The sequence below is a fragment of the Pleurodeles waltl genome, chromosome 3_1, assembly GCF_031143425.1.
Source record: "Pleurodeles waltl isolate 20211129_DDA chromosome 3_1, aPleWal1.hap1.20221129, whole genome shotgun sequence".
Classification (NCBI taxonomy): domain Eukaryota; kingdom Metazoa; phylum Chordata; class Amphibia; order Caudata; family Salamandridae; genus Pleurodeles; species Pleurodeles waltl.
This window is the reverse complement of record NC_090440.1, coordinates 195,253,509-195,269,927: the sequence shown is the minus strand read 5'-3', so window position 1 is coordinate 195,269,927 and position 16,419 is coordinate 195,253,509. Positions and strand designations below refer to the sequence as shown.

Here is a 16,419-nt window from a genome sequence, read left to right as displayed (position 1 = left end):
AAAATTGGCCGATCTGCCCCAAGGGGGAGGCGAAATATGAAATAAAATAGCCCCCCATGGGAGTGACCCTTTCCCAAGGGGTCGCACCCAAAATCCAATAAATAAACAAATCCCTGGTTGCTAGTGGGGAATCCACTGAAAACAGGCACAGGGGGAAAGGAAAATCCCTTTCCTTTCCCCCCGTCTGTTCCCCCCCCCAACCCACAAAGAGGGAAGGCTTTACCTTCAAGTCCTTTCTCCCCGACGCGCTGGAAGCATATGGCTTCCAGCGCGTCCCTCGGCAATATTTGATGACGTCGGCACGCTGTGAGCGCGCTGCCGTCATCGGATTGCCGAGGGGGGGGTCGAGGGTGGAAGGGGAAGGGAATCCCCTTCCATCCACGACCAGGGGGTGCGGGTGGGGGGTCCATAGGGAGAGCGCTAGCGCTCCCCGTGTCCCAGGTGCAGGACGAGGTGATCTCGTCCAAGGCACCCGGGAACCGGTGCCTTGGACGAGATCACCTCGTCCAAGGCACCCAACAGGTTAAACATGGTAACATTGGTTCAGCTCTAATTGGCATATTTGATTTACTTATAAGCCCCTAGTAAAGTGCACTACAAGTGCCCAGGGCCTGTAAATTAAATGCTAGTTGTGGGCCTGCAGCACCAATTGTGCCACCCATTTAAGTTGCCTATTAACCATATCTCAAGCCTGCCATTGCACATGTGTTTTATATGTCCTGGTAGTGAAAAACTCCTAAATTAAATTTTCCACTACTGTCAGGCCTGCTCCTTTCATAGACTAGCATTGGGACTGCCCTCATAGACTTTTTGAGTGGTAGATTCTGATCTGAAGGGGTAACCAGGTCATATTTAGTATGGTCAGAATGGTGATAGAAATTCCTGCTTATTGGTGAGGTTGGATTTAATATCACTATTTTAGAAATGCCACTTTTAGAAAGTGAGCATTTCTCTGCACTTAAAACCATCTGTGCCCTACAGCCTGTCCCAATCAACGTCTCGTCTGTGCTGTTTGACAGCTCCCTTGTGCATTTCACCCAGACAACCACAAACACAGGACACTCAGTCACATCTGCATTCATCTGCATACTGAATGGGTCTTCCTCGGCTGGAAGGGTGGAGGGCCTGATACTTGCATTTCAAAGGCCAGTGGCCTGCCCTCACACAAAGGACTGATAACCCCCCACTGGGACCCAGGCAGACAGGACTCGGCTGAAAGGGGAACTTATGCACTTCAAAAACACTCTTTAAAGTTTAAAGTCTCCCCCACTTCAAAGGCATTTGTGGGTATATAAACTGGGTCTCTGACCCCACCAACTTAGACACTTCTGGAAATACACCTGTACCCTGTCAGAGGTGCCTCGCTGCCCAAAGGACTCATCTGGACTGCTTTGCTGAGAAGGACTGCTGTCCTGCTGTTGCCCTGCTGGCCTCTTACTTTGCTGGAAGGACTCTACCTTTCCCAAAAGTGCTCTCCCAGGGCTTGGACTGAGCTTGACTCCTGTTTCTGAAGTCTCAAGGCCAACAAAGACTTCACCTCTTCAGGAACTTCTGTGTGCATTGAAAATGAATGCAACGCCTGGCGAAATCGACACAAAGCCTGCATTGCAACTGAGAAATCGTCGCACAGCCAACCGGAACGATGCAGCCAGACTGGAAATTCGATGCAGCGCCTACCTTGCGATGGAAAAATTCTATGCATCGCCTACCGGATCGACGTAGTGCCTGTGCCTTCTTCCAGCACATCAAGGATTTTCATGCATCATCCCTGGGCATCAAAATATCCCAGCATCGCAGTGAGGAACTAACTGTGTGATAAAAAACAACGCAAACCCCTAGCAGCATGGAAGGAAACAACGCACTGTCTGTGCTACGTCGGAAAATCCGATGCAACACCTTATTTTTCCATGCATCTCCTCCTCTGCGGTCTCCGTGAGTTTTTATCTTGATGCTTCCGAGGTACTGTGTGTAACAAAGAGACAACTGTTTATTTTCTAAGGATTAAGACTCTTTTAAACCTTTTAGCGGTGATATTTCAACTTGTGCTTATTGGATCTTTGTTGTTTTTACCTTATTTTATTCAGATAAATATTATCTTTTTTCTAAACCTATTTTTGTTGTGTTTTCACTGTGTTACTGTATTATTTATTGCACAAATACTTTACACATTGCCTTATAAATTAAGCCCGACTTCTCAGTGCCAAGCTACCAGAGGGTGGCCACAGGATAATTTGAATTGTGTTGTGAATTACCCTGACTAGGACTGTGGTCCCTATTTGGACAAGGGTGTACACCTTTGCCAACTAGAGACCCGATTTCTAACAGTGTATACTCTATTTTTAAGGATTATAATTAACTTTATGCTACAATGTTAATGCTTTCAGGGGCCTGCTCGACAAAAAGCCACTCATGGTGTCTGTGCACATACCAGGATGCAAGCGAGGGGACCTCTTCATTACATTTAAGACATGTGGGCTCTCATTCTACTCAGCTGGGAGTTATCTCCTCAGCTGAAACCCGTACCACCTTAGGGCAGTGGTTCCTAACCTGTGAACCAGGGACCACTGGGGGATGGGGCGCAGGAAGCCTCTCCACGGGGTGGTGGCTGCTTAGAAAATGAACTAATATTAACAGATTAATAAAGTGTATATAAATAAAGTGGCTACATGTACAATTGAATTTTTAAAACCTACTTAAATGTCAAGGAAATTGACAATGGAGGCTTAAAATGTAATTTGTATCCTCAAATTGATTAGTGGGAGCAGTGCAGGTGCATCAAAAGAAATACAGTATGGACAATGTGTGGTTCCAATTGAATTTACAAAAGCTCCAACCTTCCTATTAATTTTTATTTTTTTATTTTATTTGTTTGCAAATTAAATAAAATTTGTAAATATGTGTGTGTGTTTAATGGAATGCTTGTTTCTGTATTTATGTGTATTGTTTTGCAGTTCAAATCACTGACAGTGTTTAGGCCTGGGTCCCTGGTTTCCAGTAATGAATCAGCGGGGTGCCCAGAGTCCAATATTGATTCAGTAGAGGACCGAGTTCCACTGATGATAAAGTGGGAGTATACAGAAGTCAAAAGGTTGGGAACCACTGTTGTAGGGGATTTTCTTCCAGATCTAACTGTGGACCTGCATTTGCAGCAAGTGCTGCTTTGTATCACATGCTTTCAGCTAGTTTTCTTGTCAGCTCAATGGTGAGGTTTCTCCTTTGACAAATAAAATCCTTGTCAGGCTTGACCTTAGCTTTCTCCACTAGGGGTTAGGTTTTTTCCGTTTATACTTCGTACCGTTGGTATGCCTATATTTTACCTTTGGGATGAAGGTTAAGTATTTAATTTTTTTTATGGTTAAGGAATTTATATTCATTATTTAATATTTCTTATTAGATATTTAGGCTGCTCACTTCTTTAAGAATTGCCTAGACAGGCGCCATAAGGAGAGCATAAAAAGAGAGCATAGAAAAAAGTGGCCTAAGCAGGGTTTCCATTGGTAACATCTATTAAAGTCAAACCATTTTGAGTCTAGATCCTCTCTGGAAGAGCATGGACCGGATGGGAAGTCTAGGCAGAAGCTTGTCAATGATAGGTAAATTATGGTCCAAGAAGTAATTAATTCTGCTGTGACTGTGTTGATTCAATCTATGCAGGATGCTATAAATCACTCCATAGTGGCTTCTTTCACCAGACTTATAGTCCATTTATCTCCACCTGTCCTCGTGATGAGGCACACAGCTCTCAGGGGTACAATTCCATGAATGCAGGTCATTTGGATAGCTCTTCCTCTGCTCCCATCCCATATTCTTCTAGTGAACAGGGTGTTCATGCAATTTCTGTAAAATTAACCCCCAGCTGCAATGTCATAGAGGCGGCATGCATGTCTGTGCACACTGTGTGCTCACGTGTTCCATATAGCCAGCCCACTGTCTCTTACCCTAGTTGCACACTAGAGGCCTTATCTTAAAAGGTGGACACTGTGATCAGCACGCCCCATCTAATTACTGTAATAGAGACTGAAGTAGTGAGACTTGGTCACAGTTAAAGTCCAAAAATCTGGTAGACAATTGTGAAAAATCCTGGTGGACTAAATGGGCGGAACCAATTTCCTACAGCAGACTTTGGAGTTGCAGGCCACTGGGTACTGCAGACAATTCATTATTACAAGATGAGTTTTTCACTCATCCAGTTCAACTTATTCCTCCCTGACCAATGGTGTTCACTGTCATAGAGAGGGAGTTAATAACAGAAGAAGTGTATGAATGTTTTTACAAAGGGGCAATAGAGGAGTGCTTAATTTGAGCCGGTGGTTTCTGGTGTTCGCCACCAGCACTTAATTGTCGAAACCAGGGCTTATGACAGTCTGTCACATGGTGGTGCTGTCTGTTCAATTTAGAGATGAGCACAACAACAGTTGTTTATGAATTAAATACAGATTAAAAATGACTAATACCTGCTGCCCAAAAGCATTCTTATAGCTTTGAGGGCCTCGATTAGTCTGAAATGTCACACTTATAGGAGTGTGATGGTTAGAAATTGTGTTGGTAGTGTAATTGGCAGTGCTGCCAGTGGCAATGGGTGGTGCAATCTGAAGTAGCCTCTTGGCGAGGGCCCTGGCACTCATATTTTTTACAAATTAAGCACTGCAATACAAAAAGTTCTGGTTTGCTCTTGGGATTTTCTCAGCAACTTGCTTTTAGCCAGATGAAAGGTTTCGGCCAGTAATAAACCTGAAGCTGTTGAATTATTTTGTATTTTACAGACATTTCAAGAAGGATGGATTTCATTGTTGAAGAGACTCCTTGCAGGTAGGAGAAGGGTTAACAAAGATATATCTAAAAGATGCTTATTTGTCTGCTCCAAATCTTCAGCCCTACAGACAGGTACTATAGTTTTAATGGAAAGGGTAAGAGGTTCCAGGTCAAATCACTACCTTTTGGCCTATACTCAGCCCCTTAGTGTTTTGCCAAGCTGCAGAGCCCAATGATAGCATTACTGAGATCTCACTGGGTCATACCAGTGATTTATTTAGAATACATGCTGGTAAAGGCCACACCAGGGAGTAGTTATGCAGGCACATAAGGTGGGTTGTTTCCCTTCTTCAGGGGCTGGGTTTTGTAATAAATGAGAGGAAATCACTTGTAAACTCTTTGGGGTCTATTCAAATTTTTAGGCTTCACAATAGTCTGTAAAAGCATCTCTTTTAATACCACAGGAAAAAATGGTTAACAAAAAAGAGATTCAATCAGTTCTCAGATTGGACACGTTTTCCCTGAGAAGGCTAGCCAAAATTGTAGGTCCTTTTCTCCCCGTCCACTCACACAATATTTCCAGGTTCTCTTTATTATTGGACCCTACAACACCTGGAAGCTTTACATCTTTGCAGGGACCTCCATTACTATGCATTAATATCCCTTTCTATAGACGCAAAGGAGAAGAACTGGGGGCTCTCTCAGGTAGAGGCCTGGAATAGAGGATATATTTTTCAGCATGCACCAGAAAACTGTTGTATTTTTGTGCAAATGGATAACGTTTTCAGCTGTCAGATATATTAACAAGTTAGGAGTTATAAGGGCTAAGGTTTAGCAGATCTGGCCAAGGAGTTTTAGTATATTTGAGTAGAGAGAGACATTATGCTTCAGGCAGAGCTGGTCCCTGGTTGGATTCAGGGGGTTTCCAGGAGATTGTGTTTGGGGGGTACTCCAGGTAGATATTTTATCCTTACAGCTTAAATCACAAAGTGTCCTGGTTGTTCAGTTAGAAACTCCATCTGAAAGTGGAGGTAGTGAATGTGTTCCTCCACTAGTGGGAGTCTTTTCAAAGTTATATTTCCCCTCCTTTTGCTGTTATCTCAGAATTGTAATAAATGTCAGAAGAATGTATCACCTCTGGTTGCTGTGACTCCATTTTGGCCATCACAGCTGTGGCACACACAACTTCTGGAGCTCTCTGTAAACCTTCCCAGAGTTCTTCCTGTGTTGCCCCTCTATCTCAGGCAACCTGAGAGGTGTCCTCATGACTTGCTTCGTCAAGCCATCTTTGACTCATAGCTTTGAGGATTTCAGGTTGTCCTGGTATAGCCAGGGATTTTACCAGGTTCCTCTTTCACTCATTCCAGTTATAAATGGTGGTCTGGGTTGGCTGGTGTGTGGAACAAAAAATTGATGCCATATCTGTATCTCGGGTACAATTTTTTTGTTTTCCCTTTTTGTTTCAGGAAAGGCCTACAGGACAGAAAATGCTTACATGTCAGTGATTTCTGCAGGTCACATTCTGGTCAAAGGGAAACCAGCCGGAGAGCATTTTCTGATTTGCAGAATCTTGAGGTTGATCTGTCTCAAAGCTCTTATGAAACAAAAGTATTCTGATTTGGGGGCTGTTAAGGTGGTATTGAATTACTCTGATCTTGGCCTGACAATGAATTTCTCTCCTCAAAACAGTTATCAGCAACATTTATAAAGTTGTTATGTTTGATATTGTTTAGAAGTGTTTCGTATGAGAGAGCTTTAGATGTGGATAATATATATTTTTCTCCACAGAGAGTGATCTTCTATGTTAATAGACGTACTAAGACGTTGTCTACTTTTATTTGTATACTGCTTTTCTAGACTGTAAAATACTATTTGTAATTGTATTCCTTCATTACTGTGAATCCCAAACGTTTGCTTTTATCCTCCTACTTCACAACTTCTCTGATTTCTTAATGTAATCAGGTATCTCCCTGTACCCTGCCCAGATGGAGTACATGGGCTATGGCTGAAGCTGGTGTGGATGTATGCTCTTTCTAATTCTGGAAGAGGGGCTAGACCACCTAAGGTCTAAATATCTTCTGAAGACTGGAGGACATTCTAAACGCAGCAAATTGGTCATGAGAGTCTATTTTGTTCAACTTTTTTTTAATTATAAATCAGTACAAAATGTATTCAATGTTATTGCTAAGCTTTAAACTTGTCATAATTGAGCCTCAGATATTGTATTACAATGGAAAATCTCCCCCACTAATTTGCTTTCTTTTAAAGACATGGAGGTTATGAACAACCCTTCCTGACTCTCCCTTCAGGTATATTCTTTTGGCGTATTTTTTGTTTTTTCAGAGTTTAATTGTGAAGTATATTTCTTCACCAGAGGAGGACATTTACCTTCGTCTTTCAAGGAGTTTGTTGAACTTTCTTTTGGGATCCGATCCTTTCCTCTGCATTGGTTTAGGACATGGAGGACAACGTTTTGTCTTCATCTGTTTGATGCTTTTCTGTTGAACATTTATTACTGCAAAGAAGAGGGAGTTTGCCACTCTGCAGGGTTTATTATACTCATTACTGTATTATGCTTGATGGTTCCATCGTGATGTGAAACCGCATAACATGTTGGACTGCTTCTCTTTTTGTTTCTAGAGCTAGAGAGTTTTCAGTAAAAAAAGATAAAGTTGTGATCTTTGCCTCTACGTCTTTATTGGATCCCAAACCTTAAGTAGGGGAGATTTTGCTTTGCGCTCACTTCGATTTTGGTCTGGGGTCCACCTCCAGTTGTAGTAAAATCAGGCACAAAACAAAGAAAATGCAGTCAAACTTACAAAAACTTTGAGTGCCATCCCACACTTTTACAGAAGTGCTCACTTTGGGTGCAAAAACTGGGAGTCTTTGTATTCTGATGTAGCACAAAACATTAAGAGGCATCTAAGTTCACCCAGCTATGCACCCCCCTCCTGAAAGTTTGAACTGGGTTAGTATACTGTCACAGATGCCAGATCAAGAGACAACCTTTTCCCCACCCCACGATAACGACACCAACTCGAGAACTAACCCAGCTGTACTCAACAGAAAACACGACTTATGCAACATCAAAAGATGTTCCCTATCCAACTGCCTGAACTATTAACTTTGTCGATGTTTATTTTTAAAATATGCTATACAAATGTACAACGTGAAGCTTGCATTGTGCAGCAACGGAAAACGACACGCCGATTCCCAACATGGATCATTTTGTACATATAACATTGATGTTTGGGCCCTGTAAAAGGTTAGGATGTCTGATAATGATGGCATTAGCATTGATCGGCAGTCCAATGGGAATACCCGTGTAAGTGGCCGGCTCTTTGATTAATTTCTGCTTGGCTTGTGAATGGGAACCTTCCCGATCCTTGCTTCCCCAATCCCCGACTGGCATCCTTCCCCTTTCTGCTGCTCTGCATTTTTGTGAATGGAAAGGACTCTCTGGCCTCTCCCTATTTCTCAATGGTGGAGCTGCAGCTGGAGGCCGGTCATGGTTTGAATGGGGTGGGGGTGAATGTTGATGAGGGAGGAGGGAGACAGGAAGGAGGCGGAGGAAGAAAGAGGTGGCGGCTGCAGTTTCTACCCTGCGCCGATGCTGCTTTCCAAGAAAATGCACCTAAGTGAAGCCCTCGCATGGGTGCTTTTCTCCCTGAAAACATCACAGGAAGCATAAAAAAAAAATATATATACGTTTAGTTTTAATGCCCGCTTCCCAAGCGCGTTGTTAGGGACCGCGCGTGGACCTCCCAAAGCGACTGCTGCATACCTGGAAGTTGGAAGTGACGAGTTTTCATGGAAATATTGCACACTTCTATGCAAAGTCTGCCTTGATTTTTCCGATCCCGGATTTGGCGTACTCTGCGCGAGAGAAAAGACCAACAGAGTGACCCCTGCAGCAAAGACACGAATAAAGGCTCCTACAACCAGAGCACTGGACTTTTATTTTGCTTTTTTAACGGCATTCCGTTTCCAGATGTTATAGACGTCAGTCCACGCCCCTTTACAAAATCTTGCACCTAAAGTTTAAAAAAAATATATAATAAGCACAGAAATGCTGGAAAGGGAACCCGAAAAGGGGGAATTTAAGGCATCCGTTGGTGGAAGGCAAAAGGAGGCAGGTTTCCTCTTTTGCTTGTAGCGGAGGAGGCCCGGCTTGCATCCCCGGACTTGAGTGGCGACAGTGGCCGTCGGGGACGCCGCGGCTGTCGGCATGGCAGCCCAGCTGACACCGGAAGAAGAGCAGGTAACTAAAACGTCGAAACCTTAATGTATCACTGACAGCACCACGGAAACACTGCGGTTTAGTGAAAAAGAAACGTCAGAGGGTGGGGTTGTCTAAATCCTATAATCTCTGTTTTCTAATGTATGACGAAAAAATAGTGTTTGTAATTATATCTTGCACAGCTTTTTAAACGTCTACTATCTCAGTTTCGAATAAGGCGCGTTTTGTGTAAAAATATGAATTCATGTCAAATTGATGTTTAACAGGAGGTGTCGTAAATATTTTTAATCGCTGGCTAAACCCGCCTTTATGTTCTAAAGTCATTTCTACTGTAACAAGTAGAGAAAACCCCAAACTGCGCACACGATTTTAAGTACGCGACTTTTTGACGGCAGGCCCGGTTTCTGAGTCTGTGAAATGGCTACTTTTAAAATGTCTTGTGTTTTTTTTTCTTATTTTAAAATTAATTTCAACTGCGAAAACAATGAGCTTTTCACGTCACATAGTTTGTGAGGCAATGCCAAACTTTTTACCTATTTCTTTATCGTGTTTTTTCTTTTATCATTGATAAAACGTAATTTGCGCGGGTCATTACCGGAGAAACCTTATACTGCCCCCCAATGCTCTAAAGGTTAATTTTAATCCCTTTTCTTTAGAATGGTCCCGAGTAACAATGTGCTTTTAGGGACAGGAAACCGTATTATCTGTACCCAATCTACATATAAATACTCTATAGATGAAAAAATTCAGACCACCAAACATGCCAACGTTTATTCTTTTTGTCCTGTGCGTGCGGGTGAAAAAAGTAAAATCACTGCTAGAAAGACATTATTGATATTGCCTTCTTGTACGTCTGAATTTAAGAGAATTGAGAAAAAGGGGCGTTGGATTGCTTAATGCCCAACATTAAAAAGATAACAATACCATTTTCGATTGCTTGATAATGGCCAGTTTTAGGCTTTTGGATTTGGCCTTCTGCTATAGCAATTTAGTGCAAAGTAAAGATTTGTAAGAGGGGCACAGATGCAAAATTATTAGGAGTTTTCTCAATCTCGCCCTCTTACCCATTTGCCCCATCACATGCACGAGTTGTCAGAACGGGATCACAGTAGTTTTAAACAAGGTTGTCTCCTTGGAAAATGTACAAAAAGTAAAATGGGGAGTTGAAAACAGTTATTTTAGGAGTGTCAGGAAAACTAAGCAACAGTTTAGTATTTGTGTTCTAAACTACACACCATGGATCCCCACAACCAGAGATCTTGTGGTGACTCCAACATTTATGTCTACGGCCAGTTTCCATCATACTCCCTATCTGTTTCCATTAGCCCTCAAATTAGAGCTCCTTTCGCTCTCTTCAACCTTCCCTTCTACTTTATACCTTTTCAGTTACTTCACCATATAACCTACCTTCAGTGTTTCAAAACTACAGTTGTATTGCCTTTATTTAAATAAAAAAACACTTCAGACTCTGCCCCTGTATAATTACCGCCTATTTTCTGTTCTCCAAAGTACTGGAATGCCTAATTTTCATCTGAATGCATTTATTCCCTCTACTAATATTCTCACCCCCTTCAGTAAGATTTGTGCACTTCATGCAATTCAAACTTAGCATTCACATGTACCCAACATTATCTCAGTGGGTCACCGCAATTATCTATACTCATACTGTTTGGTATGCCTTCTGCTTTTGACACTGTAGTTCACCCTACTTCACTTTCTTATCTCGCAACTCTTTGACAACTTCTTTTTTGTGGCATATGAGTCAAAGCTGTCTCCACTAACTTCACTACCAGTCAGTTTCGAAAGCACTCATTTCTCTTTTAATACCACCTGCCTTCATGGCATCATTTCCTCTTGTGACTTTTCTCTACCATCTTTATGCAGAAAACACCCAGGGTCTCTCACGCTGAACTTTCCCAAAAATTGTAGTCTACTTTCCTTCTTCATCTGCACTTATGCCAACACCTATATGTGTCCATTCCCTCGCCCTGACGTTCTTCCTCTCAACTAGAAATCTTGGTATGTTGCTCCGGCTGCAGCACAATATCTGGTCCAAATATATATAAAAAATATGTATTCATCTACTGTGCATACTACTAAAGCCTTAATGAATTAACTTGTACTTCGTAAATTTGATTACTGCAACAGCTTGCTCGTAGGTCTACCTCAACTTATCTTCTCTCCATTTGGCAAATTACTTAACTTTGCAACCAAACCCTACTTATCCTTCCCAGACATGCTCGTACCACATCATTTCCACACAAATTTGGTTGTTTTCAGTGAAACAAGGTCCTCTGGAAGTTATTAACACTAGTTTCAAATTACCGGCTGACATCTTAACTCACTACAACCCACACTAAAAATTTGCAAATTAACAACTAGAATCTTCTGATCACACCTAAGCCACTCCATGCAGCCTCATGACTTCAACTCCTTCACTTCCTTGGTCCCATCAGTGTAACTCACAACCCACTGAAAACCAGCCTTGGAACTTAAACACTTGCAGCTTAGGGTAGTTTAAACCTACTCTGTAGAGTCCCCTCATGCAATCAGAAAGAACAGTAAAACTCGAAATACATTTGAAAAATGTCATGTGTGAAACAACCTACATGTATCTTACCATATGTAGTCACTGTTTTATATGGCTAACAGTAGCACCTTTATCCTTTGTACAATATATTAATCACATGTTTATTTTTTTCATATCCATAAAATTTGTGTATCTTGTTTGTTAGTACCATCTTTTTTTACAGCATTTCAGGTACAAATGTTAGCGTTGCTTGGATAAATAAGTAAACAAAAACAATGTGGAGAGCATCATGCAAATGATTAGTTCAGTTGTAGTGTATTAATTACACAGTACATTTGTTTTCTGGTGGAATAAGTTTATGTGCTAGTGGGTGGGTGTAAGCACCATTGTAGGTAATGTGAAAACTGAATTTATTCCTAATGATTTTCATCTATTTTGGATTATGGATTTGCATAGAATTTGACTAATATAGAAAATAATGTGCAACTTGGAAAATGTGCCCACTTGAGTGGCCGTCATGAACTACGTACATGCTTTCAGTGATGCATATTAATTATTATTCAAAGTGTATGTGTAGAGAAATTATAGTGGTCTTTTTATATTAATGAATTTACATTATGTCTTTGCCTTTTTTATCGTAGGACTTAAGTTAGCGAGGTTTGGGCCTAGTCTGCACATTCTCATATTTAACTGCATTTTTTAAATAAAATCGTGGGAATGTATATCCAGTAAAATCAATTCATGTATTGTAAACACTGTGTTGACCAAACATTAGCAGATGTTTCACATGAGAACTGGTTGCTAGAATATCTTGTATTAGTAGTTGTTACACTGTATAGTTTGATGCGTGAGACAGCGATGTTCCCGGGAACTAACAATGGATGCACTGACTGGAGTACAAATGGATACAAAAATTTTACCTGACGAGCCTGATGATGGGAACAGGAGAAGAGGAGCCACTTATAGACATGCGAAAGACAGTTTGGTTATATCTTAGATTTGGTGTTTAATCCTCATTGGACAAATTGTAAACATGCAATTTTCTGACTAATTATAATGTGGGAAGTTCTTTAGGTAATTTTAACTTAGCACAAGTGCACAGAGGAGAGACATGCGTATTCTTCATGTATGAGGAACTGAACAGTTCCTGATGGCTTTGTTCCTATCTTTAACTTTATTGCTTAAAATCTTGATGCGGAATGCTGACCCCTTAGACATTGCTTCTTAAATGGTTCAGGGATTGCCTAGACCCCTGTGTCTGAACCATTCCCTTTCACTACCCGTTGCTGATGCTGACCGAATTGATGTGCAGCTTGCTGACCCATATGAGGAGAGGTATAACAAAATGCTGTTGTTCTTGTTGTAAGTTTGTTTCTTGTTTCTAGGTATCAACTGCTATTTTGATAGAGCCATAGTTAGATGCTTTCCAAATGAACTTTGACGAAGTCCAAACATGCTATTCTAATCAGAAGGTTAGTTAGGGAAACCCAGAGAACGCTAGCAAACTATTAATAAAGTTGATGTTGCTCATTTGCTGAATCTAGATGTATGCTATTTCTATTTCACAGCTATTCTTGCTATTGATTTGTACTGTGACACTCGAATGCTCAGTGATCAATGCGTTAGCTAAATTGAGATTCTTTAGAAGACTTGGTCAACCGGTGTTATTCCTATATGTTTATCAGTTGAGATTAATTTATGTGACAATAGCATTGTTAATCTAAGGAAATAAACATTCTAACTTTTACATAAAAGTGTGGTTATTCGTGACCAAATGGGTCATGGTGTGTCAAGATTACTGACTCCAAAGAATATTTGATGATGTTTATTGATTATAATGTTGAGATTGTATTGAATTGGAGACTTATGGAGGAAACACTCTAAGTGCAGTCAGAAGGCTCATTGAACCTCTAACGCGCCCCCTTATAAATAAAACAATTAAAGACCAAATAAGGACAGACGTGCTAACAGAAATGGTAGCAGAGTAGGATGGTTTAGTCTCCTTAAGAGCCCATCATAAGGTCTTTTGCATGGTTAGCCTCCTTAAGAGGCCATCGTAGAGTTTAAAGATAGGTAGAAGAGTAGGATGGTTTGGCTCCTTAAGAGGTCACCATTAAGTCCTTGTTCCCTCAGATTGTGCTAGGAGAATTGGATGGGTAGTCTCCTTGAGATAACAATACAGTTCACTAATTTGACAGAGAAATTGGTAAAGGTTAAGATTTCCAGATTCGATGATACAAAGTGAAAAGATTATGTCTCCCTAAGAACCTATCATGACTTTCTCAAAACCTTGGAGCTTGCCAATGCTTGTTTGAGGATGTTCTCGGCGTTCTGTTGACAGAGTGAATGAAATAGGTTTTGCGCTTCCACAGCTTAAGCTGGCAGTTGAATTGTGATGTTTGAGAGTGTTTAGAGAGTTTGCGTACTCCAGATGAAGTTGTCAAGGGAGTTTGCGTACTCCAAAGTGTGAGAGTAGGGAAGTCGTTGAACTTCACATGTGTGTGGCGCTTTGTGCTAACAAAATTGTCCGCGTGGTTGTTGGTATACTAACCCCGTGTGGTCGAAGACTCCGGAGTAATAAATAAGTGTATGAGGCACTTGGTTTATGTTGTAATTTGTCTGTTTAATAGGTCAGTCGGCGTGGTTGACAAACTCATAGTGCGTGTTAAAGTGAGTGAAATGTTTTCAGCTGAGATTTGATGAATCCTATGTGCATCAGGATAGACTCAATGATCAGTTGAGAGTGAAATTTGCTGGTCGAATTTTGCTTGCAAGTTAGGGAAACTGAGATAGAAAGGAGTATCTGTTAGAGCAAAATGCCACAGTGAAAAATCAGTAAGGTTTCTGAAGCAATTGGATTACCTACCTGTAGTAAACAGACAAATTAGGTTTTTGATTTTATTTAGTGTTTGCAGTATTTGCATTTGAGTTGAGGAGGGCAAGCCGAAAGACTTTGTCAGCCGCTGTACGTGTGAGTGTGATGTCATTGGAGCTGTGCTGGGATAGGCTGGTTAGTGAGAGAGGTTGCAAATGGATTGATGGACAACTGTGAAGCATAATTGGTTGAGAGGGTCGGCAAAAAGGATTTTGGGATTGAAAGTCACTTCCTGATTTGATTGAGAGTAGCGTAAATTACCAAAATGAACATTTTCAAAGCTTTAAAGAGTGCCCTAAGGGAAGATACGTATATTGCAACTAGAATAGGAGAAATTACACGGCCCGAAGGTACACCCGCTTATATCGTATTTCAGGAACAGGATGCTGCACCATGTCTTTGGCTGAAACAATGGTGCAAAGAAACGGAGAGAGATGGGAGCTTAGCATTTTCTGCACATGGAACATTTAATTTTAGAATTTTAGAGAAATTGAGGAGAGTATTGTATGATTTCAAACCTTCTCCGAGACTTGCACAATTTGAAGCATTAGCGATTTGAGTACTAGTGAGCAATTTTTTTTTTAGAACTGAGACTTTATAGGGAATTTAGTTGTTTCCGGTAATTACCCAAGAGAGCAGGAATGAGGCTAAAAAGGGTACAAAGGAGTGGGATTCTTATCCTTCGGACGACATAGAGCAGAAATCTGTAGAGAATAGGAGGTCTTTAACACAGGAGGAAGAGTCAGATGATGATGAGTTTATTTTACAGTTATTGAGAAATCGTCCCCCATCATATGCAGCACATGAGAAGAGTTCCAATACCAGTGTAGACCCTACAGCTCCGTTATCGACTGAATCCACACAGAGCCAGATACAGGTAAGCCATAGGTTTCCGAATACCTATGCGGTTGAAAGGCCTATGCCGTAGGTGTATGTTCCCAGACTTTATCCAGATGTACCTATTGCAGGTACTGCAACAAACTCAGTAGTACCGTCAAGGCAGGTTTATCAGAAGCTGATTTTGGCCCAGATAGATTCTACCCCGAATTTGATCTCCCCGATACAGACACAGACAATCCCGAGATACACCCTCATAATAGGATGAAAGATAGAAATTTCTGCATTGATGAGTCAGAATATAGGAATAGTGTACCCTAAAGACCCAAATGCCCGATCAAGTCCAGATGCAGTGTCAGTACCAGTTACCGTAGGTCTAGTTATACCATTGTTTGCCAGGGAAACAATAAGAGCAGTGAGCAGAAAATCCTGAAACCGAGCATAGAGAGGGAGAAATTCACTGCAAATGCAAGAATGATGACCCCCTTGAGATTGACATTTGATAGAACTGGTCCATTAATTGATTTAGGTCCTATCAGGACTCCTCCAAGTTATGAAGTAACATAGGTCCTAATCCAAGCATGGTGACAGCAGAGACCCCGAACCTAACGTTACAGCAAATGTCTGGTGTAAGTAATAACATTTCTTTACAAGGTTTGACAGCTCAGCAGTTAATCGAGTGGTTAGAGAGGTTGAATAATAGTCAAGGATATTCCAGAGGAGGAAGTGCCCTAAATTTGACCAGACTTAGATTGGAAGCAGAAGACCTAATTGAGGGAACGATGGGGTTGGACAGGATCGACACATTCAGAGAAAATTAGTTGTGTTACTCAAGAAAACTGATTTACTGCTTTGTTAGTATAGCACATCAGAAATTGGCAGACTTAGCAGAGAAATACAATATAGAAATTGAGAAAAACAAACACTTAGAGGAGTTACAGATTAGAATTTGACTCAAAGGATTTTGAGAACATGAGAGTTCAGGAATGAAAATTCACATTAGAGAACTAATTCAGAGCATTCAAACATGGAGACCATTAGATAAATGGGAAGGCAGATGGGTGAAGAAAAGAGACCAGAAAAAAGGGATTCTGCAAATTTTTCTGTGAATGTGCAGCAGGTTGAGGTTCCAGTGAAAATCTTACCAATGAGAGAGATTCCCGGAGGGAATTTTGTGCATGTCCC

The 16,419-nt window shown here is 41.1% G+C and overlaps 1 protein-coding gene across 1 annotated transcript in view; it reads left to right on the top strand.

Moving 5' to 3' along the window:
• Positions 1-8,316: 8,316 nt before the first annotated feature.
• The window catches only part of PTPN9 (protein tyrosine phosphatase non-receptor type 9), a 232,730-nt gene continuing 224,627 nt past the window's right edge, over positions 8,317-16,419 (top strand). Inside the window, exon 1 of the mRNA XM_069222172.1 lies at positions 8,317-9,013. Coding sequence (XP_069078273.1) covers positions 8,981-9,013 — 33 coding nt within the window. The 5' untranslated portion in view covers positions 8,317-8,980. The remainder of the gene's footprint in view (positions 9,014-16,419) is intronic.